This window comes from Columba livia, chromosome 2 (assembly GCF_036013475.1).
Source record: "Columba livia isolate bColLiv1 breed racing homer chromosome 2, bColLiv1.pat.W.v2, whole genome shotgun sequence".
Taxonomy (NCBI): Eukaryota; Metazoa; Chordata; class Aves; order Columbiformes; family Columbidae; genus Columba; species Columba livia.
In genome coordinates, this window is record NC_088603.1 from 62184896 (window position 1) to 62210544 (window position 25649).

A 25649-nucleotide genomic window follows, 5' to 3' on the forward strand; every position below is an offset into this window, starting at 1 on the left:
TTTCAGCCACAAAAATCTTCATTTGTGGTAGCATGCCCAGAAGCCTGCCCCTTCCTATTGTGTATCTTTTGTCACAATGGCACGGCAAATGATCTCCTCAAAAGAACCTCCAGTAGAAAGAGCTGGGAATTATACATACAGACTAGGAAATGTGCAGTTTCAGACAAGTAACTTTCCTCTTTACATGCTTGCGTAGATGAGTCATAGGTGATTACATAAGAAAGGATCCAAACACTGGAATAGTGAATGCTAGAAGGCTATGTAATAAACAATTCCAAGAGTTAGAGATGTTTGTTCATTAAAGCTTCTTAAAAGGAAACGCTCAGGGGTTATTGTGCAACATGGGAAGTCCCTGCCCTGTGTTATGCAATTGCCTTAAATGTTCGATCCTCTAAAGGTGGGAGGGGGGCAGGGGTAGGTGAGAAGATAGGAGATTAACTGCCTGACAACAGAGGACACATTCCCAGAAAGAACCAGTGACGTGGCACTCTGAGCAACGAACCCGGGACCCTATGAAAAGGCTGGAAGAAGTTTTTCCGGCGCGCCATTGGAGAAGCCAACCTCATGGCCGCCCAGCGCTGTCTTTGCTTATTGCGTTGAAATCCATCGGGAATAAATTTGTGTTATTCAAGTTAATTTCGAGTCAAAATTTATTACAGCTACATTTCCAAAGGCAGTAGTACAGCACGAATTTTTAACATATATACAATGCTGGGTACATAGAAAGAACTCCAAATAAAATATTTCAGTCACTTCAACTCTAGTAGAATACAGTACATAGTGCTTCAAAAAGATGGACCCAATTTCAAAGCAGTATACAAGGTGTTTCAAAAGGATGGACCCAATTTGAAATCTCTGTATCTCTGCAACCATGAACTGTCCATGAATGAAACTCTTACCACTTGAAAGTGTGTGTCACAGAGTTACAAATGATTACTGCTAGATGTCTTTCCCAGAGCACAAGCAGCCTCTAGCATCAGTCATTCACAAGATGGTGACTCTGCAACTGCTTTGAAATTGGGCCCATCTTTTTGAAATACCCTGTAGAATCACGATGGGCAGTTTCATATTCCTATTTCTAAAAGGTCTTATGCAGTTCTCCAATGAGATAATCTGTATCAGAATAAATTATTGTTTTGACTTCTCAGCTAGACACAATAAAAAGCTTTTGTCCCAGTAAAAAAGTGACATTTATGTAATATCCAAAGCACACACAATGGATTCAGCCTCGAACTGCGTGACTTAGCATGGGGGGGAAGGAAAAAGGAGAAAAAAAAAAAAAAGCAAGTAGCTTCATATTCTGACTACTGAAACTCAGAAGCCGTCTTAGAGTCCAATACTGGATTGGTACAGACCACTAGCTCATCTGGAAGCAGAGGGAACAGAACAGAAAGAGACACTTGTAATAACTCAAATATCTCTAATCCTTCCAGCCAAAATGAAAGTGCCAATAAAAGATCTTGTGTGCAATGCAGATTATTTTTGTCAGATTCACCTTAGCTGTGCAGTATCTAAAGGTCACATTCCTCCAAAACATAATTCAAAATGGTAGTAAAAATGCTTGCTAAGGAGAACTTTCTTCCTTACAGGAAGAACCTTTCCGCATGATGGCAAAGTGAAGCCTAGCAGAGCTACTCCTCCTTCTCCTGACCAGGACATCTCTAGTACACAACGAAAACCCATTCTCTAGTTCTCAGTGCAACTGACAGTCTACATTGCAGAAATATTGAATGCTGGATGTCAACTACAAGTCTAATGTAAGAAATGCCCTCTGACTCCCCACAGATAATTAGGAGACTTTTACCTGGTTTAGCCAAACTTAAAGTCATTTTTCAGATGACTGTCAAGACAAGAAAAGCCAAAGAAGTCTCTGAGGGAAGACACCTTCAGTAAAACACATCTGAAAAGGCCCCTGAGACAAGAGATACTGTAGGGTGTGAGAAAGCTTTGTTACAGTAGCATAGTTCTTCAGTTCTTCCCACACGAGTATGTAAAGTCCCAAGCACATTTTATCTTTTCAACGTGGTAACTCAGGATAGTTCACTTTCCTCCCTCATCTGTACCCACCTTTGCATGAGTGCCAACCTTACAGCCAGCTATGGATCTTGGAATTCAGGCAACAGCATCTGCATTACATCAGTGAGTTTGCTAATGAGCAAAATGAAACATTGCATGTGTACAATATGTTAATCAGCACAAGTTTTATTATCCATCTCTGCGATGCATTCCTTTGAGCTTCATTCCCAAGCAGGGTTCCATTGCATCAGTGTCCTGGGGAACCCACTGGGGTAACATTATGCTTTCATTAAAGCCAAAGCTTTCACTTGCACAGTGTTGTGCCCTGTCATTGAGGGATCTGCACCTGCTTTTCCCTTGTAACAGATATCCATTACTATTGATCTGGAAGATGGAACTGTGTGGGAAGATACCTCATCAAGGATGCTATGTCATCCAAATATTCAGGATTTCTCTGATACAAAGTTGTGGTCACAAAAAATTGTGAGAAATTATGTACACATACATACTTTCAGACTCCTACTATGTGCCACAGAAGTAAGAGCTGCTGTAAGGCCTCAAATGAAGGGACATTCTCACCAAAATATTGAGTTGCTTCATAACCATAAAAGAATGAACACTTGAAACCGATCTTATGAACAAAACATTCTCACTAGGCTGGATGTAACATGTAGCAGTGAAAAGTTTTGGTGCTGAGATTACATAAGATTTCCTGGAATTCACTGTAACATTCACAGAATCGAGAAGATTTAAATTAAATCACATCTAGAAAAAAAAAACAGGCTTTTTTCATCTTTCAGAAAAACAGTGAATTATTGAGTTAGGTAAATTACAGTGTTCTACTTCTCTTCTGGTAGAAAAGAATTACTGCCAGGGCTCTAGAGAATTCCTCAATATTATACAAAGCCTGAAAACTAATCTCTAAGCTGAAAAACTACCATAAAAAATACACTCGTCAGTTCTAAACAAGATAGGGTAGCAGAACCTTCCAAGTCAGGCAATATGCATCAGTGTCCTTACTGGAGCTATGGAATCAATTCTACTGAGGCCACCACCTTTAAATTCTAATAACAATTAGCTCAAGTTCTCTCATACACAGGATACAGTAACATGTTTCATCCACAAATTCTTACAAGAAAGCAAATGGCCAAAAAATACGGCTATTTGAAATGCTGTCAGGATTCATGCATCTAAGGTTGTTGTCTAGACAGATATGCAAAACCTCCATTATACAAGCAGATACTCTTTTGATCAAGCAATAAGCTGTTTCAGGGAGATAAATCAGCTCCAAAGAAGGTTACAGAAAAAGAACTAAGAGATAAAGGTTCTCAGCAGTCCCTCTCAGTTTTGCTTGGGATCCCAGTCTCACTCAAAAAATCTGTTCCCTTCTCAACCATTCCAATGCCTTTATGTTTCAAATCTTGTGCCAATATTTGTAACCTGTTTTCTACCATCAGTATGAAGCATGATCAGCCCTACCCAGAAGTCCACCTATGCATCTTCAGAAATCCAATAACTTTGGAACCAATCCTTTCTGCAAGAGATTTACAGTCTCTAAGAACTTCTCTCAAATATTTGGAAGCAGCTGACATTCCTCCATCTGCCCAGAGAGAAAGACATATGAAGAATGGTAAAAGCTAAACAAGCAAGGTGCAGAAAAAAACAAGCCTACTTCAAGATTAACGTCACAGTCTTCAGTGTGTCTACATCACACAACTGAACACAGCAGAAAGGCCTTAACTTACACCAAAGTACCCAAAGGGCAGAATGTAGTGGTATAAGAGTTTCAAAAAGTGGTATAATAAATACAAAGAATCTGAAACTGTTTAAGCTAATGACAAAGGCAGAAGCTTTCTGTCTTCTCTGAATTTCATTTCACTGCGTGGCATCAGTGATGGATTTCAGGAATACTTCATCTGAGAACAGAACTAAGAAGTGGGTGAGTAAAACCAGACAACTAATGCTTGGAATGCTTCTTCTGTTCAACTGCTCAGCCAAGCACAGATGAGAGAAGATGAGACATTTCTTGTTGTATAAAACCACAGCCAGAATGTGCATTTTGATGCACTGGGCTGAGTGATCTTATTCTTACATACCCAAACCTGAAAATGAGTTTTACCTAGATTACTAGAAAGAATCAAAATAGTCGAAAGGATTATACAAAGCATCCAAAGAACCCTGAAAAAAACCACATTTTTTTATTTAAAACTTGCTTTGTTTACAGCTTACTGGTTACCTTAGATAATACATATAAGCAGTTTTCCAAAATAAGAAACACATGAACTTTGTTATTATATGTATCTGAGAAAGTGTGTGCAATAGTGAAAACCAACCTTCAGCTTGTGAAGCTGGTGATCGTGCCCACTTCTTAATGCAATTCAAGTGGAACACATGGTAACAATTCTGACAGCTCCACACTGGGGCTACTATTCGGACCACTTCACAGCATACCATGCACTCGTACTTCTCTGTGGTCAGCTGTTCAATCAATGACCCTGCAAATAAAATGTATTACTTGTATATGAAATACCAGCTGAGAAACAAAATCCCAAGTTTTCATTTAAATTATAACAGAACTTATTTTTCCTGTGTGCCTATAAGCAAGGTACTAGTTTACTCCAGGAATATTCCAGTTTGATACTCGGTATGCATTTCTCCAGTTTCAGAGCAGGAAGAGGGAGTATGAGACTCCTACTAATGTGGCAACAGTAATTCCCGTTGATGAAGAGCAATCATTTTGATCTTACAAATTAGTTAATAGTTTTAAGCTTGGCAAAAGTTTGAGATTTTACTAATCACTTTTCATGGGAAATCTTTGCTTAAAGCTTAAACCAGAAAACTTAAAGCTTTTAACCACAGAAGTTTCAGCCAAAATCAATTCCCATCCTCAAGTATTCCTGGAAGACCACACAACAAATACTAACAATAAAGTACCCAGTTTATGGAAATAAGCCACTCATAAACTGACTCCTTTAGGAGTAAAATGACTGGGAAACAATAGTCAAACTACAGGGCCTTTTAAGCCATATGAAAAAATGTGAAAAAGTACTTTGAAATTAAAGCAAGATCTCCACGTGAAAAACACAGACGTGCAACTATAACAAAAGCAACGTATAACTCCAGTTCTGCCAGATTAATTCTCATCAAGGTAAGGCTACCAAATACACCTTAGAAATGCTAGTTGATCTGTGCTCACAGAATTTTAAAATATCTTAATTACAAGTGTAAAGTACAAAAATGTACCATTTTTAGATGGTGTCAATACAAGGGAATTTGCAACTCATAATGAAGGACAAAAAAATAAAATAATAAAAGAAAAAAGAATATCAATTTACAATGTGCTTGTACCACACAGGACTGGAAGCAAGCCCACAGATGCCTTGAAATTTTGAAGTGTTAACACTGTTTGCCCTCCTTAATAGGATATAAACACTTTCAAACTTTTTTTCCAGCCCTCATGCATCAAGCACCATAAGATTTGGAATTAACAATTATTTCTGCTTTCAGTACCCCATGAATATTACCTGCTGCAAAGAAGTCATCCCCACCTGAAACATACTTCTTTTCTCCAAGAGACTAAAGCTATACTGTACTCAGAAAGGATAGCTATCCCATAATAAGTTTTAACTCAGTCTCAGCTGCACAGTCTTCTAATGCACAGATGCGGTCCGTGGGAAACAGTGGCAGATACTGTTTCCAAAAGAGTTTCCAACTAAAGCATGCAAAGAATGACTGCCATTTTGGAGGGGGGAGTTCCTTAAGTTCCCTGTAAAAAATTACTACTTTTCTTCCTGCTTGTTGCATATTATGTTTTTCATTTAATAATAACGCAGGGAGAAAGACCGAGCTATCTGTAATTTTATTATTCAGGTAGAACCCAGGAGCATGAAACTTAATGTATTTAAGTAAGAAAGTATCAAGGAGGATCTTGATCCCTGAGCCTCTGACTGAAGCTATCTCTGCTTCCCAATTAAGAGAGAGAAGAAATGCTGAGAAAGAAGCAAAATCTTCAAAAAACTCACACCACAGTTAAAACAACAGGAACTAGTCTACCCAACTCTATCATTCTGGGCAGCAGAGATGCTTTGCAAAAACCAACTAAATATCATTTTTAGTCTTTGTTCAGCTAGAAATTGATTAAAAAACAAACAAACAAAAAAAAACAATCTCTCCTTATTGTCTCCAAAATAAAATAGGACTTCTTTTGCCGGTGCTATGAATAACATGAGACTGTTTTCTCAGTGCACACTTAAGCTTATCTAAAATAGTGAGAAAAAGCTACCTAGGTTGTCCAGAAACTGCAACCAGTACTGTGGCATTGAAGAGACCAGTACTGTGGCATTGAAGAGACTTGTCTGATTTTCATTTAATGCTTTAAGTCTCTTTTGGTGTAAGTTGGCACAAAATTCACTCAGACAATCAAAACATGTGGGCCTGCTTTACATAGTCGACAGGACATTCCTATTCTCAACTTCCAAAACTAGTGAGAGACTCTATTTCTAATTACCTTTTGATACTACCATTGCAAAGAGAAAAAAAAATCCGGTTAGGAGCAAAATACAGTTCTTCTGTCTGGCATTTTCCTACTTCTACAGAAAACATGAGAAAACTTGTTTTGCAAAGAACCATTTTAGGATTGTCCCTCATAAGTCTCATTGTTCAGAATGCACAGAATTTTACTCCCCACTCCAGCAACAAACATTTTTTTAACATGGTACCTGATCAGGCGATCATTTGCAATTAGGTGGTAAAGCAAAACTCACTTTAAACAGAATCTGTTCTTCCCTAGTAAGCTTACAGAACACCTCCCCACTCAGAAACCACTCATTTACATATAATTCTATCCTCTGAAGCTGATACTGACCTAACGTGAAATAGTAAGTTTCTTCAGCTAGTCAAATGTGAAGGCAGTTTACATTATTCAAGATTGTATCTTTAGAACAGGAATACAGGACAGTCTAGAAAGCTTACCTGTATGAGTTTCTTTGTTTTTTGGTACATCACTTTGCTTTTTCCAGTACTGGGTCCAGCTGAAATGAAGTGCAGGTGCCTGATCCCCCTTTAGCAGGAACTTTCTTCCACTACATCTGACAGAATCAGACAACTGATGCCTGAATTCACTGGTCAAGTTTTCATCATTTTTGTGAACAGAGAGTTCTTTCTTCCTCTGATTTTTATCTTTTGGAGTATATGCAAGAGAAGACTTCTTACCTACTTTTGTATTTTTACTACGGTGAGAATCATGTCTTTTCTGACACTCTTTTTCTGCCGGCGGTTTATTCCACACAGGCTTCCTGGGATATCTTTTGTTTACATAATTGTAGCCTTTCTGCTCATCCCCACTACCAACAGGGGCATCACAGAATGCCTTTCCAACAGATGATTCTGAAGAGTCAGACTGAGTCAAATCCAAAGATGGAACATTTTCAAAGAGCTCTGCTTTTTGTTTAGAGCACACTCTCTTTTCCCGGTCATGCACTTGCTTTCCCTTCTCCCTGAAACCTCTTCCAGATGCATGCATCAGATGTGTTCTCTTTGGCTTTGCTCCTTTGCTATCTGCATTAGGTGCCTCCCTGTCACTCTCTGAGGACAGAAAGTCATTGTATCCTTTGGGAGGTGCTCTTCTCCCAGGTACTATTGCAGCATCTGGAATTCCTGCACCTGTAGCAGCATCTGCAGCACTTTGCCTTATCTTACTTCTAGTACATGTACTATCATTTCTTGATCTGTGCCATCTCTGGCTTTGCAAGTTGCGATTCTTCAAACTTTTACTGGTACCAAAATACTGGTGGAAGTCTTCAGAATTCCCATACTGACTTTCTGGATTACAGAGGCCATAGTGCTTTGTGGATGAGCTTTCATAATCTGTAGCTCTTTCAGAAGACAGAGCAGGAAATGGTAAATTACTTCTGTTCTGATTAGAGTCTTTCCTAGCTTTATTTACCCAATTTATATCTGTGGGCTGTCTTTCTCCTGGAATGGAATCAGCAGCATCAGGATTGAAATTCAATGCACCTAAAAAGTGAGAAAATAAAAGCACATGTACAAGACTATGAAATAGTGAACATTTCTTTTCAGCAAAACTAGTATACAAGCAAAGGGTCTGAAGTTCAATCAATCCCACACTTGATAGAACAACTGCAAACAACTTTCCAGAAGCTAGAGTTGAATTATACAGTGCTTTTCATCATCATCTTTAGGGAAAGACTGCAATGACTCAGAGTTAAGCATATAAAAACATAAGGTGAAAAAAAAAACCAAACAAAACCAACCAAACATTTGAAGCATCCCTGTACATATACAAGACATGCAAGTGTGACAATCAGTGTTTAACATGTGCTGAAGTTTTTCCTACCATGTTTATATACATACACAAACCTGAAGAAAAAGGCATCCTTTAAATATGTCTACATCTGACATTTTAATATTACACGGAACTTCAAAAATAAATCAATATCCATCAGCCAAAAAGTAGCAATAGTAAATACTTGCATGAACTCCGATTACCCTGTTCTACATATAAACATATAAAATGGCAGAAAGACTACCACGGGCAGCTTTGCAAAATTATTTTTCTGTTATGAGGCCATCGACATGAACCATTCTTCTACTCAAGAGGTCTCCTGTCATTTCTGTGTGTCTAGATAAAAGAAAGAAGTGCACATTAGAAATTCTATGTTGTTGAATTTCATATCATATCATGCCAGCAGGGCCTGCCTGCAAGACAAAATATCAGGTGAATACCAGGGACAGTTTAATGGGTTTTGGCATATTGGTTAAGTCTTACACAGCAGCGTGAAAAAGAGAAAAGAATTCTAAATTCTCACTGAGGTAGTACCCACTTTATAAGTCAGGTAGGTTACCGAGGGCAGATGCAGTTTATTCCTGGTTCAGAAAAATTCAAAGAAACAATAAAGCACTTGGGCTATGAGCATAAGACTCTCCAAAAGCCTAATGCTACCTGGATCTCTCAACTGCCTATTATTTTAACTTTTTAATTAAGATTGTGGAAATTAACATTTTGAAGAGAAGTAGTATGCTGGGTCAGCCAAGATAGGTTAATTTCCACAGCCAGCTGCGAGGACGAGACAGCCAGGACAGCTGTCGCAAAACTAGCCAAAGGGGTATTTGATACCACATAAGATCATGCTCAGTTATAAAAGGGGGGCTGGCCAAGGCAGCAATTGTTCTCCCTTGCTGCTGCGGAACAGGGCAGTCCGGAAGATTCTCAGTTCTCTCTGGACCGCATGGTTCAGTGCTGCTGTGTTTTGGGCATGAGCTGCTGTCTGGAACATGGGGAGGAGGTTTTGGTGCAGGCTGCTGTCAGGAATCTACAATTGCTGTTCTGGAGGAGGCAAGCTGTAGCATCAGAAATGACATGTGGTGAGAGATTGCACCGTGTATCCAATGCTTTATACATTCATTGTTGTTTTTATTGTTTATTTGTTTTGTTTCCTTTTTTTGCTGCTCCATTTAACTGTTCTTATCCTAACCCACAAGTTTTGCCTTTTGTTTCCTGATTCTCCTTCCTCATCCCACCAGGTGCCAGAGAGGGGTGAGTGAGCAGCACGTGGTTTTAGTTGCTGGCTGTGGCGGGGAGAGGTTTGGGCTAAACTATCACAAGAACAAACCAGAACACTTCAAAGCACTAACTTTTTTTTTTTTTTTTTTTTTTCAGTGAAATTCATTTACTTTCAATTGAAAGAGGGTCTTTGTAGACTCCTAGGAATGGTCATCACTACTATGAGGGATTTAGTGACCAAAGAAAAAAATATAACATACAGCTTTGTGGAAGTGAAGCTTTAAGCTTACTAAAAGCTAGGCATTTAAAATTATATTTAAGGATGTTCTTAACTGCAAAAACCATCTTAATTCAAGGTGAGTGGAAGTCGAGGGGGAGGTGCTGAGCTCTTCTTCCACGTACCCAGTGCCAGGACGTGTGGCAATGGCTCAAAGCTGTGTCTGTCCATCAGGGGAGGTTCAGACTTGACAGGAGGAAACATTTCTTCACTGAGAGGATGATCAAGCCCTGGAACAGGCTCCCTGGAGAGGTGTGGTTGATGCCCCAAGCCTGTCAGTGTCTAAGAGGCATTTGGACCATACCCTTAAAAATACACTTTTCGTCAACCCTAAAGTGGTCAGGCAGTTAGACTCAATGAATTTAAGTACCTTCAAGCTGAACTATTCTAATCTATCATTACTGTAGACCCTTGTAGATACAAAATATTAGGCTAATACATACAAAAGTACTTGGACTGCAAGCAGCTTCACTGGTAACATTGTATTTTTTCTCATCTTAACATATGTTTCCTGTGCAAAGAACTCAAAATATAAAGTTGTCCTTTTTACTTTCCACAGCTACACTTATTTTCAGTTTTTCCAATGTTTTGCCAGTTTCTTTTCTATCACTAATAAACAGGACTACAAACATAAACCACAGTAGTTTTACATTTTAAAGTAAACAGCAGTAATTCAGTATCAATTACTTAAACTAGAGTTTCACATTTTGATTTCAAGACAGGATGCAATCCTATTATTACATACAAATCTTATTTGAAACAACCCATTTTATTAGCTGGCTTAAGATTTCTTTTGAATACCATAAATTTAAAGTCTGATGGATGGATATAACAAGGTAAATCAAATAGCTTCTTAACGTTTAATAAAAATGTTTTTCAAAAAAATGACACAGCTTCCCTCTAAAATGTATATTCTACTTCTAAGGACCACATTGTTTCTTCAGTTATGAGGTGTGAGATGAAAAATGTGTCCATGAATTATAAACAAGTTGCCACAGAGGGCTTTCAAATAAATGCAGTAAGCATGAGTAAGTATGTTTTGAACATCAGTAAAACATACTATCTTATACTGACATAAGATACATGCTGGAAATGGTTTTAAAATGCTGGTTTTCCAAAATACAGTCAAATTGACTTTTGAGCATGGCCTCCAAGAAGCATAATCAGGCCTTGAAATGTAGCTGTGGAAGTAATATTTTTGAAAGCATTTTCCAAATAATCTATCAAGTTTGAAGAAACAGATGGGAAACCAAGATTCAGATATTTAAAAGCACCTCCAAAACATGAATAATTCATTAGAATTTTTTATATCACCCATGAATATGATTCCTATTCTTACTGACAGCTTTTACATTATAAAAAAAAATCCAAACACGTGGTAAATTCTACTAAAACTGATTTTTGTCTGTCAAGACTAGAAACAGCAAAATATATATACAAGTGCAATAATCAGTAGCTAACACTGACTCATACTTCCTTTGACATGCTTACATGTACATACACAAAAATCCCAAGAAAATGAGAAACTCCAGAGTTAGATTCCAGCCTGTATTTCCATAGAATAGACAAAGAAATTCACAGTACCTTTAGAAACAACCTCTACATTGCAGATTTTAATATGCCTAAGAGCTTGAATGCAAATTAACAACAAGCATATGAAACTCATATGGTTTCATGCCTGTTCTGCCATGACATTACACATTATATCATCTCAGCACTAACTGTGGACAGAGCCAGAATGGCCTGGCAAACTTCAATAGTCTGTGTAAACCATCCTTCAGAAAAAAGTAATTTGGTGAGGACATCTTTAAAAATATAAAGCAAATTAGTACATACATATCTCATTTTAATAAGTACAAGCTCTTCTTCAAAAACAGACTATTTTGTGGACCAGTACAGCCAAATATAATAACTTGGGTAATTTTCTAATGAAGACATCAATAATGACATTTGAAGGTGCCAATTAAAGAGATCATGCCCAAGTGACATTTCTTAGCACAGCTTCAGCAAGCTAAACTCAATTAGAGTTTGAAAAGCCATTAAACAATGTACTTTAATTAGGCAGAGACTGTAAGAAGTTGATAATTAAGAATAAATACAAGAAAGAATAAAACACGTATTGAAGAAGTCCAGACAGAAAAAAAATGTACTGGGTACAAGAGTCCACAGGGTCACCCCTCAGGTGTTGGAGGTAGTACTTACTCTTAGATGAATTCAGCTCCATCTCCTAGATAGGAAGAACTCCTATTTTCCTTCTAAAGCTTCAGATCAATACAAAACTGGAACTAAACAACACTGATTAGTACCAGTCTTTCAAGCACTTATCTTTTAATTGACCACTTCTTATCAAGATACCCATAAATTCAACCAAAACCAGTGTCACCTTGAGTACTGTGCTCAGTTTTGGGCTCCACAATACAAGAATGATACAGAAATATTATAATGTGTTCAAAGCAGGGCAAGAAAAATAGTGAAAGGACTAGAGGACACGACCTACAAGGAGCAGCTGAGGATATTAGTTTTGTTCAGCTTGAAGAAGGAGACTGAGAGATGACCTCATTGCTGTCTACAGCTTCCTGAGGAGGGGAAGTGGAGAGGGAGGTGCTGAGCTCTTCTCCCTGGCACCCAGTGCCAGGATCTGTGGCAACGGCTCAAAGCTGTGTCTGGCAGGGGAGGTTCGGCCTTGGCATGAGGAAACATTTCTTTTCTGAGATGGGGGTCATGCACTGGAAAAAGCTTCTTAGGGACATGGTAATGGCCACAAGCCTTCCAGTGTTCAAGAAGTGTTTGGATAATATTCTTAGATAACTGGTTTAACTTTTAGGTTGCCCTGTGTGGAGTCAGGATTTGGACTCAGTGACTCTTGTGAGTCACTTACAATTCAGGATATTCTATGATTACATATACTGTTTATCACCTGGTTCCCAGTAGAAGAGAAAGGTAATTTCAGGACAGATGTCTTCAGTTTTAAAGCAATTAAAATAACCTATTATTTCACCTTAAGACAAATGGCAGTATTGAATGAGTACACAATCTATTTGTATCAGCACTGCATATATATAGACAATAAATGTCTGGGTCAGCTGAACACAAACCACAAGTTACAGGGAAGACACTCCCTGCAGGTCTTATGTTACCTATATTACAATGTATACACTGTACACACACAAAAAAAAAAAAAAAAAAAAAAAAAAAAAATCAATCTCAGGGTTTCCCCATAGCATTGGGAGCTTCAAACCTCTTTCTCACAGAACACCAAGCTTGATCCTTCCTGTCTTCTCTGATCATTTTATGTACTCAACCACAGCATCCTATCATTTCCAGAGACAACACATATTTACAAAAGGTTGGATTTCTTCCTAAACAGGAATTACACTGTTTCAGGCTTTAAGACTCAAGCAGTGCAACCCATTTTCACAAAAAACAATCCGCCTGCTCAAAACTTACTGTTTCTTCCAACTGTAGTAGCTCATATAAAAAACTATATGCTCCCTTCCCACAACTCTTGCCAGAAATTGTTAGAGAAAGATTATTATGCAAAACCATCATGACCATAAAATCACAGAATGTCTGAGGTTGAAAGGGACCTCTTGAGATCACCCAGTCCAAATACCCTGCTCAGAGAGTCAGCTAGAGCAAGTTGCCTTGACTGTGTCCAGTCAGGTTTTCAATAACTCCAAGGACAGAAAGGCCATGACCTCTCTGAGAAACCTGTTCCAGTGTATGACCATCCTCACAGTAAAAAGGCTTTTTCTCATGTTCAGATGGAATTTCATGTGTTTTAATTTGTACCTGTTGCCTCTTGTCCTTTCACCTAATACCACTGAGAAGAATCTGGCTCTGTATTCTTTGTGTCCTCCCATCAGGTATTTGTACACAGCACTAAGATCACTCTGATACTTCTCCAGACCGAACAGTTCCAGCTCAGCCTCTCCTCATATGAGGGATGCTCCAATACTTTAATCATCTTCGCGGCACTTTGCTGGACTCTCTCTAGTGTCCATGTCTTCCCAGTACAGGGGAGCCCAGAACTGGACACAGTGCTCCAGGGGTGGCCTCACCAGTGCTGAGCAGAGGGAAGATGCACCTCCTTTGACAAACTGGCAACGCTCCTCCTAATCTAGTCTAGGGTACCGTTGGCCTTCCTCACAGAGAGGGTGCATTGCTGACTTATGGTCAAGGACCCCAAGGTTCCTGTCTGCAGACCTGCTTTCCCACTATTTAGTCCCCTGTGTATATTGGTGCATGGTGCTATGTTTTGTCTTTTTACGCTATTGTTCAAAATCAGTGCTTCCACATCTAGAAAATAAAATGAAGTTTTAGCTAGCCCACTTCAAGATGGGAAAGAAACACAACTTCCCCATAAGTAGTTTGACCATCCCAAGAGAAGTATTTACTACAGAATGAATTTCACATCTGAAGAATAAATGTATTGTAACATTTCACTTTACTTTTCACCACTACAGTGTGTTACTCAATGCTTTATACCAGCTCCCTGGTACCTCCAATTTAATGATGCACTGTACCATGTATAATGACCCAGCTGTCATTGTGAAGGCAAAAAATCCCAAAACTACATTCAACAGCAATTATGGGAACTTACGGAAAAAAAAAATCCATTCATGGCTATTAAATACAATCTGTCCTTTCTAAGTAAAGAGGGCTGGAAACTAGAAAGGTTTATCTACATGAACAATCATTCTACAGTTGCCTTGCTTCTTGTCTTCTTTCCCTTTGTCTCTTATACTTGTTCACTATTGGCAAAATATCGTGGATCAGCTGCACATCTGCCATGACCCAAAAGTGTCATTCTTTGACCTCAACTGCTTCCTGTGGTCTACTCTGAGAGGAGAAATATCTTTCATATTTAAGTTCTCAAAATTCCTACATTCGCTCTGTCCATGAATTTGCAGGGCAAAAGCCAGTTCCTTTCCTAACACCACACAAGCACAATTTGAAATTTACCTATGATTCTTGATAACGTAGTACATATTACCAGAACAAGGAAAGAACTCCTGAACCAGCATGTGTAAATATTTGTGTTAGCTTAAGTATTATAAAGCAAATGTAGAAAAGGCGTACTGTGAAAAATGCAGTTGTGATTCGTGCTAAGATGTTTAATGTTTACAGATATAACCAAATGAGGCACGGGCTCTGAACTTGGAAAAAGGTGGTTAAGTTCTATGTAAAAAGTTATGAAACTTGCTTATGAAGTTATATTGACAGAGGGAACTAACATTTTAAGGGTTAACTAAACTTATAATGGGTGCCTGCTAACAAGCTAACACTTTAAGGCTTAGTCACACAATAAATGCTTAGTTTAGAGCTTTATGTTAAGAAGAACAGAACCCCATCGAATGCCAAGATAAGAAGTTTTACTGCACCTAGCTGTAAACTTGAGGAGACAAGATAACGAAGATTTACAGCAAAAGGGGGCGCCAGTCTGGTTTCATTCAACTTGGCAGCTTGGGTCCCAGTCAATTCAACATAATGAGCCAAAGGTAAAAAGTTCACTGTGATGAAGCTGAAGGAGCCTTCATCCAAAGACCCCCAAAGACCCCTCCTCAAATTCACCAAGTGGCACTGCGCAGGCGCAACAGGGGAGGGTCTATGGAAATGGTTATCTGAGACTCATTTTAATCAGAAGCGGGGAAAGGTTATGAATATGTATAGGCGTTCCTGGGGTCATTATGAATATGTAATACCTTACTGTATTTAAGCACACTTCTTATTGTTTAAAGGTGTGCGTGTTGGGCGGAGTGAATCCCCCGCGCACCCAGCGCTGCTTTGCTTATGCTCTAATGAACACGTGTTTAAGGAATACAAGGAATTGGATTAAATGTTTTTTATCCATAGAAAAAGCGTAAGTTATTTATTTCAGCACCCTCCAGACTAATCTATTGCTTTTCACTAAAGATAATTTTAGCTCAGTATACCCATTTAAGACCCTTTACATATATCCTGTACTAAAGGTTTCAGGACCAGAGGTGACTTGCAGCCTGATAGCATGGAGGATAAACAGACAAGCAGACATTTGCCTGCACCAGCTTCTCTTTACTGAAACTATCAGTCTCTGCCCTCTGAACCATGTTCCAGGCAGCTGTGAACCCCTTTTCATCCTTAATCTAAATTAACATCAGGGTGCTGCAAAAGTGGAGATTCATATTATCTTCTTCACCTCAGCCATAAAAGTCCAGGATTCTTCCTGGTGGAAATCTGATGACTCTATAAACAATGAAATGAGTTACCTCATCAAGGGACCCCGAAGTGACATTAATTACCTAGGAAGTTTACCCAGACTGCAAGAAAATAAAGCAACATGATGAAAACACTAAATATCATTAATGCCTCTGAGTAACAACGTTATTTCTAGTTACATGCCCAAGATACAATTACATAAGCGTTCTTCTATTGCTAAGTGCCCATGATACATCATTAAATGTGAGGCTGGAATATGGATCTTGAAAGGCTAGTCCCACCCTCCTCAGCAGCCATACCCAGTAAAATGGAAGTTAATCTGAGTCTGCATCATAAAAGCCAGAAGGGAAAAATAAACAAATAAATAATAAAAAAATCTTTTCTTGCTCTCTTGTCACTCAGTCTCACTCCAGGTCAGGTGTCTAAGCTGGTCTCCACCCGTGAGCCCCTGCCTAGCTCACTCTGGGCAGGTGGCACCTGCTCCAGGCAGTCACTTCCTGCAAACCCCAGACCTCTGCTCCTAGACCCATGCGAGACCCCAGGAGACGCCGCAATTTTACAGCAGCCCGTAGGGCTGGGACTGGTCAGACTGCCCTGTGCAGGCGGCATCGTGTTTCACGGGCACAGGTGGGTAGACGGCAGTAAGTTTTCCAGAAACCAACCACCTCTCTATTTTTTTCTGGCGTTCCTGTTCGTTTGTAACATCTAGAAGCTCGTACGTTCCCCCTCAGGCAGTTTCCCTACTGCGCCCTGCGGCAAAGGCAAGCCCAGCCATTTTGAGCACCGCAGGAGCCGCGAAGTTGAGGCGGGCGGGGCGGCGGCAACAGGTGGTGCCGCAGCCCGCGTCCCTCCACACGCCAGCGCCCGGCCGCGGCCCTCTGCCCGACAACCACGCTGAGGAGAGGTGACTGCTCCTCCCCTCCACGCACAGCTCATCCCACCTGCCCCGTCCTCACAGCCGCCCCGAGGACAGCAGCCGCACCTACCTGCGCTGGGCCGCGCCTCCGCCATTCCAACGCCTGCCCCACGCGCCGCAGTCCGGCTTCCTGGCCGCTGCGCACGCGCACAGCCCGTACCCACTCCCTCCGGCGGAGGGCGGCTCTGCGTGCACAGCCGCGCTGGAGCTCCGAGCGCTAGCGGGGAGCGTGGGCCGGCACGAGGGGCGGGGCCGGGGCCGGGGAGGGCGGGAGCGTGGGCGGGAGGCCCAGTGCGCAGGAGCAGCCGCGGGAGGGTGGTGCCTCCTCTCGCGACACCGGAGTGGGCAGAAGGTCGGGGTCCTTGTCTGGCGCCGCGAAAAAGGTGGAAAGGAAATCTCAGGGCGAGACAGGAATGTCAGCGCTGGCAGTAAATAGGCCGTTTGCTTAGCAATAGGCTTGCCTGCTGCAGCCTGTCCCTGAAACGGGCCCACTGCACTGGCTGCGTTTCATAGAATCGAACCATAGCATCATTTTCAGAGCCCGGCAAAGTGAGCCAAGAGCAGGAGGGTCGGTTCGGGACAGCTTATGGCTCTGTGTAGGTGTTTAAAAGAGGTGCTTTCTCTAGGCACGGAGTAGAAAGTGGAGATGTGTCATTAGGCTATCTATTGCATTCTGCATGCACTGCTCAAGCACTTGTCATCCCAAATGAGTGCTGGCATTTAAGCTTCTGTCTCAAAGCCCACAAAAGGATTCCTGTAGTACAGCTGGTGCTGCAGACAAGCCTTATCATGCTACAGCTATAAACACTCCATAGAGCTGCACACTTTGTCACACTGCAGGTTTGGGCACCAGTGTTTTAAGCATTGTATGATTCACACCTCCCTGCAGAGGTTTGCAGTGCCATGGTTACGGTACATCTACAGAACAGTTCTATGCTTTTACTGCTGCAATGTGGCTCCAGAATCTTTACAGAGCTGCTGATCTTTTCAGACACTGCAGAGTAAGTTCACAGTTTCACAGCAGCTGCAGCTCTGAATGGCACCTAAGAAGCACTGCTGCACACAGTCTCTCCCTTCTGCCCTCCACACCCTCATGGTAAAATTCTCAGATGAAAGTTTCATTTGCTGCATAGTTCTCCTCCTAGTGGGCTCCCAAACCCTTAAAGAACCAGTAGGCTTATTGCAGAAACATTAGCTGTTGAAATGCACCCCAGGCTCCTGCTACAGCTGCAAAGGAAGCTTGCAAACCACTACAGCAACATCCTTAAGAAGATGCCCAATTTAAACATTGTTATCATCTGAGGTTGCAAAGAAAGGTATGTGACAGTGGGATCCTTCCAGAGGCCATGCATGGTTTTCTTGCTGCTGTCAAGAAAACTTGCCATAGTCCACTGCTTCCCATAGACTTCTTGGTCACTACTGTAGAGCTGTATTCATTCACATAGAACTACTACAAATTTCCAACACTGCCTTACATGAATACCACAGCACAACCACTTTAGTATCCACTCTCTTTTTTGCTGCCACCAAAAAAACAGTTGTGCTATGGAAAGCACTATATAAATTTGCACCTCTATGTGCTGCTGCACCAGTGCCAATAGTTAGGTCTATACGGCTTTTCATTCATTCCCCATTTTCCTTTTTTATCTGAACAGTTCTCCATTTTTATTTTTTTTTTCCTTTTTCATCTTAAATTTGCATTGGGCCAATGCCACCTGATAGCTTAACTGAGTTGGCCAGTGTTTCTGTACAGGCATATGATTTTATTATCTTCTTTAGTTTGGCCAAAACAGTTTTTTATCTTTTTTTTTTATAACTTCTTCTTTTCAGTGTAGGGATGGGGGCAACAATCTCCCCACTGTATCATAGACCTTCCCTTAAAACATATTTTTTGTTTCTACTTTGTCATGCTCAATATTTATATCCACATCCTTTTGCCATTTATCATTAATTTCTTTTCTCAGTGGCTGCTTTTTTCCATCTGACCAGTATGTCTGTCAGGAAGCAGCAGGGACAGGCTGCTCCATAAGTAGAGATGAGAAGTCAGACTCAAGCAAATTCCATGACACCTGAGTAAGAAAAGCAGAGCAGGTTTGCCAACATTTGAGGCAACAGGCCAGGCAGCCAAGCAAGCCAGTAGTGAAAGGGCAGCTCAGGCCAGAAGTAGGTAAGGATCGGCTAGGCACAAGCATACCTGTGATGTAGGTCAAGCAGACACTAAAGATGAGAGCATGAATTTCAAAGCAGTGTGGAAAAAAATGAGGGACAGGAACCCACTGGGAGAAGTTCTGACTCTTTTGTCCTTCCCTACATAAAGCCTGTATAGACGAGCAAAAAAAAAAAAAAAATCCATCAATATGTGCTTTCATTTGTTAAAATGAAAAAAAAAGGAAACAACCTAAAAGTGAAGAAGCTTGTTAAAAATGGAGGAACAGCTAAAATAATTATGTCTTTGAGGGTTACATGGAGACTTTAAGAATACATGGATGCTTAGGGCAAATGCATATAAGAAAAGGAACCTGCCGTGGTTAAGCAGCAGGGACATGGGAGCCTGTTGCTGGGGACTGCTTTTCAGAAGCATCCTTCCAAGAGCTAAATTTGGGCCTAAAATTGAAAAGAATCCAAATTTGTGACAGATGAAAAATAAACCACACCATGAGATAGGCCAATAGGGTTTCAAGAACAACTTGCACAAGGCAGAAAATCTAATAATAAATTACTTTTCAAACACTTCAGACTCTGGAAACCTGCCAGACAGTCTGCAGCACCAGGAAAATTAAAATAAATTTAAAGGAACATACAGAGAAAATAACAGAAAATCTAAATTAATTCCTTACATCTGTGTTCACTACTGCAGACCTGGATGAGATTCTCAAACCAGCTCTTCTTGTTTATACGGACACTCACCAGGTATACTGTCTTGAAAGAGTCAGTATGGAACATACAGGTTATGAAACATATAGGCAAAATTAATAGTAACAAATCACAAGGACCAGATGGTATATAACGAGCAATCCTAAAATAATTAAAGGGTGAACTACCAACTGTCCTCTTCAATCTCTAGTATAAAACTGCTTTGGTAGCAAGAGAGAGGAATGTGTCAGTTATAACATCATTTTTTAAAAAGGATGCCGTAAGAAATCTAGAAAAGCACAGACCTGATGTCTGTAACAGGCAAGTTAATGGAAACTGTAAGACAGATTAGAATCAGTGAGCATATGCATAAAGATGCTGTAATAAGGATGAGTCAAAATGGCTTTTGTAAAGGGAAGAACTGCATTAAAATCCTACTGAAATGTTTATGAGTCACCAAGCTTTTCACTAAGAGAGAAAGACCCTAGAATCCTGACCATGGATTTCTGGAAGGTATTTGGAGAGGTCATTCATCAAAAGTTCTTAAAAGTTACACTGCCAAGATATAAATAATTGCAGAGGTAAACAACTGGATGAAAGACAGTAGGAGTCAATAGTCCATTTTCACAGTAAAAAGAGGTCACTAATAGAGTCCCACAATGGTGTGTTCTGGAACCTGATCTGTGCAACATATTTTTCAAGGACCTGAAACTGGCAATTTTGGAGGCTGCTCATGGTACAATGTTATTTAGGGAAATATAGGCAATGACAGGCTGAGCACTACAAGTAGTCTTAGGATACTGAATGTATGAGCAAAAAATGGCAGAGGGGATTTAGGGAAGCTCAGTGTAAAATAGTGCATATGGGAAGAAACTGTCTTGTCTTCACATTTGAAATGAGGAGCCCTGAGCTGTTGTAACAGTTATAACAGGTAGTTGTATGAAAATGTCTTCTCTGTGCCCAGTAGGTCTCTGCTTCTTACCCCCAAGCTTTCAGACTCTATCAATTTCTTGATATAGAGGGCAACCCCTCCACCCTTTCTTCCTTGCCTGTCCCTTCTGAACAGCCTGTAGCCATTGATCGCTGCACTCCAGTCATGGGATCTGTCCCACCAAGTTTCAGTAATGGCCACTAAGTCATAGCTTTCCAGGAGCACAGCACCTTCCATCCTCTCCTGTCTGTTGCCCATGCTGTGTGCATTGGTACAGAAGCACTTCAGCTGGGTTGTTGGCCATGTCACCTTCTTAGAGGAATACCCCTTAATTCCCTTTGAAGCATTTCACTGGTGTTTCCCTGTTGGCTTCTATTAACTCAGGATCTCAACATATCTCAGGGCCACTGGCTGAGGGTCCTTGCTAGCACTCTGCCCCTCTAACATTGGCATCTTGTCCTACAGCTTGTAACAGGAGAGGCTGGTGTCATCCCGCTCCCCCATCATGTCTAGTTTAAAAGCTTTGTCAATGAGCCCCACTAGCTCATGAGCAAATACCCCCTTCTTTGAGTATACAGGAGGACAATGCCAGATAATTTACTATCTGGATGTTCCCCTAATACTGATAAGAACGATACTTCAGGAATGATATAGAAAACATCTTTGATGTCATGATAACAGAACAAAGAACCAGATCACCTCTCAGAGTTATTTTCATAATCAGAAGAAACCGTGTCTCTGAGTTGATGAGCAGCATGTAGCAAGAGCTGCTTTCCAACATTTGACAAATCAGAGAGGAAAATAAAAAAATAAATCTGTTGGAAAGTAACATGTGGGAAAGCAAGATGTGCAGTTCCAGCCACCTGGATGATAAAAGAAGATCAATACTAACATGACCATTTGGATGGTTGAAGACATAATACTAACGTAATAATATATAAAGGGCATTGGACAGATTACTTTGAAGTACGTTTCTCATAATTGTAGAAAATAGCCCAGACTTGTAAAAATGGTATCTCAGGCCAGATAACTGTCCCCAAGTGCATGGGATGTGTCAATGTCCTTGGGCCTGGTCTGTGAATGAGTGGAAAAACAAGTGAGACAAACATCACATGAGTTCAGTGTGTTTTTAATAACAATTAGTGGAAAAACACCTTTTATAAACATCTTAGTCCAGGCCCATATTTGTAAATCCTATAAATTGTCAATGGTGAATAAAGAAGGCAGCCTAGGCCTAGGTCAGCTCTCTGCTTGGCCAGGCTCTGCGCTCCTTCCTGAGCAAAATCTCTGCCTCTGCGTGAAGTTCTGTCTGTGTCCTGGTATGCGTTGTTTCTCATCACCACATAAATCTAAAAAAGAGGTAGTGCAGAAAGTGCTGCACAGAGTACTTAGAAAATAGAGTAAAAAAGGAGAAATCCTGAGAAGGGAGGTAAGAATATGACACATCATCTTCACTTTGAAGTAGGACTTGACTCACCAAGATTCCTAAACAATGTCCATGAGACTATAGGAAACAGAAACTTTTGTGTCCTGTAGCACAATTACCTGAAAAAAACCCTCCTATATATTTATTCTCAGGACTCTGAATACTATGCAGTGCTAACCCAACAGAAGCTGCAATGTTGAGTGTACCATTGAACTGGTGTGTCTGGATTTGTTCCACACTGGAGGAAAGAAACCCTGAAAATTGAGGCATTCAGAAGATAAAAAAAATAGCATATTATGTCTCAAATTCCTAAATTCCTTTATTCCTTTACTGTAAATTGATGTAACAGAAACTTACAACTCTGCAGAATGTGTGTGTGTATGTGTACACATCTGTATAGAGTGAGGGAGAGAAAGAGAGAGAAGAAAAATAGGAAGAAGTTTGGATATACCAGATGGACAAAAGTTAAAGTACTCCGCTATGACTAACTACCAGCAATCATTTAGCTGGCAGCCTAATTAAATAGCATTTCTTAAGGGTCAACACTGAGGCTGATGCTGTTTAACATATTCACAAATGACCTGGAAAAGGGGATGGAAGGACCCTGAGAAAGTTTGCATATGACTCAAAATTGCAGGGAGCATGGCATGCCCAAAGGCAGGCCTGTCATTTAGATTGACCTTGACAAGTTGGAGGAATTCACCACCAGGGGCCTCATGATATATACAGGGAGAGGCTGAGGTAACTGAGTCTGCCCAGCCAACAGAAGGCTAAATGAAAGATCTGATTGCTATCTTCAGCTGTCCCATCCTTAGCAGAACAGAGACCTTGTTATGCCTTAAACTTCTGGTTTTTGTTACTTTGGGAGGAAGAGCTAGATGACACCTTATCTTATCTTTCCTGAAGTTTTATGGCCATGAAGGCAGACACCTTGGAAGATAAGGACAATTAACAGTGTTGCTGTGAAAGGCCTCATGGCCTAATTGGGATGATAGAGATGAACCATCTGTCTGACAACCAACTACCAGAAGAAACCATGAACCAACAGCTACCCCTGACGGGCAAGACAACTCACTTGTGGTCAATACCATGAACTTTCTCCTAGTTTGAAGACCCCAGACCCATTTCCAGAATAGTCTTCCTAATTAGCATGAAGAGCGAGCAGAGGGATGAGACAAACCGCCTTCTCCTATCTCGCAAGTAAATGAACTGGGTTATAAAACCACCTCACTTATGATACAGGTTGGCGGCGTGTAAATCTTCAACGCGTCCCCCCCTCCAGAGGTCGTCGCGGGACCTATGTACCTGTGGAGTGGTGATATCTTACTCTCCCTCTCTGTCTCTCTCTCTCTCTCCCTTTCTCTTTCTGATATCTTAGTTTTCCTCTTCTCTCTCTCGCTTCCTTTTCCTTAAACATATAAATACCATTGTAAGTTCGGCTGCTAAAGTCTTGTTAAGTTTTGCATTACAGTTACAAATTGTTGCCAATCCACTGCTTTTAGAAGGGTTTTTGCTGTCAATGTATTAATAAGTTTTGTGGTAACATACTTTTGCCAAGTCACTGATTGCTGTAATTTGTATACCACCATGTGCTTTTAGTAAATTCATAATTGGACCCCCGGAGTGATTGTCTGCGAGTACGCGGCTGAGGAAAACATGCAGGCCGACTCAATGTGAGTGATAAAGCATGATTCAACTTTATTGCCCGAGATAGCATGCATTTATACCAAATACCATAATTATGCATACTTGTCTCTATCTAATAGGCTAAGCACTAAAAGGTTGCATTTACTTACTCCACCTACTTGGGTTTAGCTAGCTATGCGCATCCCGCATTCTTCTGACTCTTATCTCTTCAAGGATATCCTGACCCTGCCTTAGTTAGTACTTTTCCTTTCCCCCCTTTCCCATGGCCTAATAGACAAGCTAACTAAGGCCTACTTATGTCAACTAAAATGGGCTCTGCTCGTACAGTTGCTTGGTGGACTCATGTCCATGCTCCTTGAGCCAATCCCTGACAATTGTCTGTCATTCACTTCGCATTGCCACGCAGAATTACCCGGAATTAACTGATCTCATCTGTTGAGTCAGGGTGCGTGTCGCGTTCAGAGTTAACTCATCCCTCATCCCATCTGTTGGGACGGGACAGGGTTTTATAGACAAAACTGTGCCAAGCTCTTCTCTGACATGCACAGCTAAACAAGAAGCAATAAACTCAAACTGAAACAACAGAAATTCTGACTGGAGAGGAAAACACTCTTAGGAAAGTTCAGCACATTGACCAGAGAGATAGTAGTATCTACATCCTTGGAGATTTTTAAAAATATCACCTGGCCAGGGCCTTGAGCAACCTGATCTAACCTGTAGTTAAAGCCACTTTGAGGAGGTTGGATTATAGACCCTCAGAAGTCCCTTGCAAGCTATTTTTTTTATGGTGCTGTAATATTATTTATAATAATGAAATTATAATATCCCTGCCTGCTAATGTCTAAATAAAATAACTGTTTCAAGTCTGTCTTAAATGTGTTGTTTCCTAACCATTATTACATCCCAGGGTACTGGGGACAGGAAGTAAGAAAAAGGGAAGACTGCACTTCCATCCTGGAGTCTCTTTAGTGAGAAGAGTGGGATCATATCTGCCTGTATTTCCAACCTGGAGATGTGAAGCAGTTCAGGAACCTTGTACATTAGATTGTCAATAAGGTAACACCACAAGAATCTGAAATCAGCAAAAGCAGCTGAAACTGGAGGTTCCACTGAAAGACTGCATAGAAATTCTGCATATCACCACAACTGAGATAGGTGGCAGTGGCACATGTCCATAAAGTAATATTACTCACTTGATATTATTGTTCAACATCAGATAAGACATTTGGATGCCAGTAAAGCCTTTTAAAGAGTTTATTGTAGGCAAAGTATTCGTTACACTAGTGAAAAGTCATATTGGTACAAGAACTGTAGGGGTGTAAGTTTAAAGGGAAACAAACAAACAAACCAACCCCAAACAAAACTAGATGAGAGGGATATCAGGCGAAGTAATTTCACTTATATAAATCCTTAATGATCAGTCCAATATATATCAGTCCAATAATATTTCTTATTTTGATTAATGGACTTAACATCAGAGTAAGTCTATGATAACAGAATTTTCTGAGGACACTAAGCATTGTCCATGGGGAACAGCAACAGTATACAGATCTACTTGGGATAGATATAGATATAGATATAGAACGAAGTGATAGCATCTCAGTGAGAAGTAATGGCTCAATATCCAGGCCATGCAAACAGTTACAACCCAGCTAAAATGTTTAGAAAATCAAGAAGAAAGCAGCAAGTAGGATATTCAGTTGCAAAAGGAGATGTGCTATCTGCAAAGTTAAAGAAACTAAGATGGCATTACGCAAAGCAAAAGTAAAACTCATCTGGAATTTAATTCGTGTACATCCCTGGTCACCTATGTTTAAGATATATGATCCACAATTCAGAGAATATAAGAGTTCTCCTAAGCGA

At 40.4% G+C, this 25649-nt stretch overlaps 1 protein-coding gene across 16 annotated transcripts in view; it reads right to left on the reverse strand.

Moving 5' to 3' along the window:
- NFX1 (nuclear transcription factor, X-box binding 1) overlaps positions 1-17157 on the reverse strand; it is a 65402-nt gene extending 48245 nt beyond the window's left edge. For 9 of the 16 annotated variants that reach the window (XR_002423278.2, XR_002423277.2, XM_065052225.1 and 6 more), the window contains exons 1-3: positions 17000-17157; positions 6988-8031; positions 4350-4511 (exon numbers count right to left, since the gene is read on the reverse strand). Coding sequence is in view for 14 of the 16 variants with exons in the window: in XM_065052225.1 (XP_064908297.1) it covers positions 4350-4511; positions 6988-8031; positions 17000-17024 (1231 nt within the window). In the remaining 2 variants the exon portion in view is untranslated. Of the gene's footprint in view, positions 1-4349; positions 4512-6987; positions 8032-8564; positions 11978-12017; positions 16978-16999 lie in introns of those variants that run through there. The other 7 variants (XM_065052231.1, XM_065052232.1, XM_065052233.1 and 4 more) reach the window with 7 other exon arrangements.
- Positions 17158-25649: the final 8492 nt, after the last annotated feature.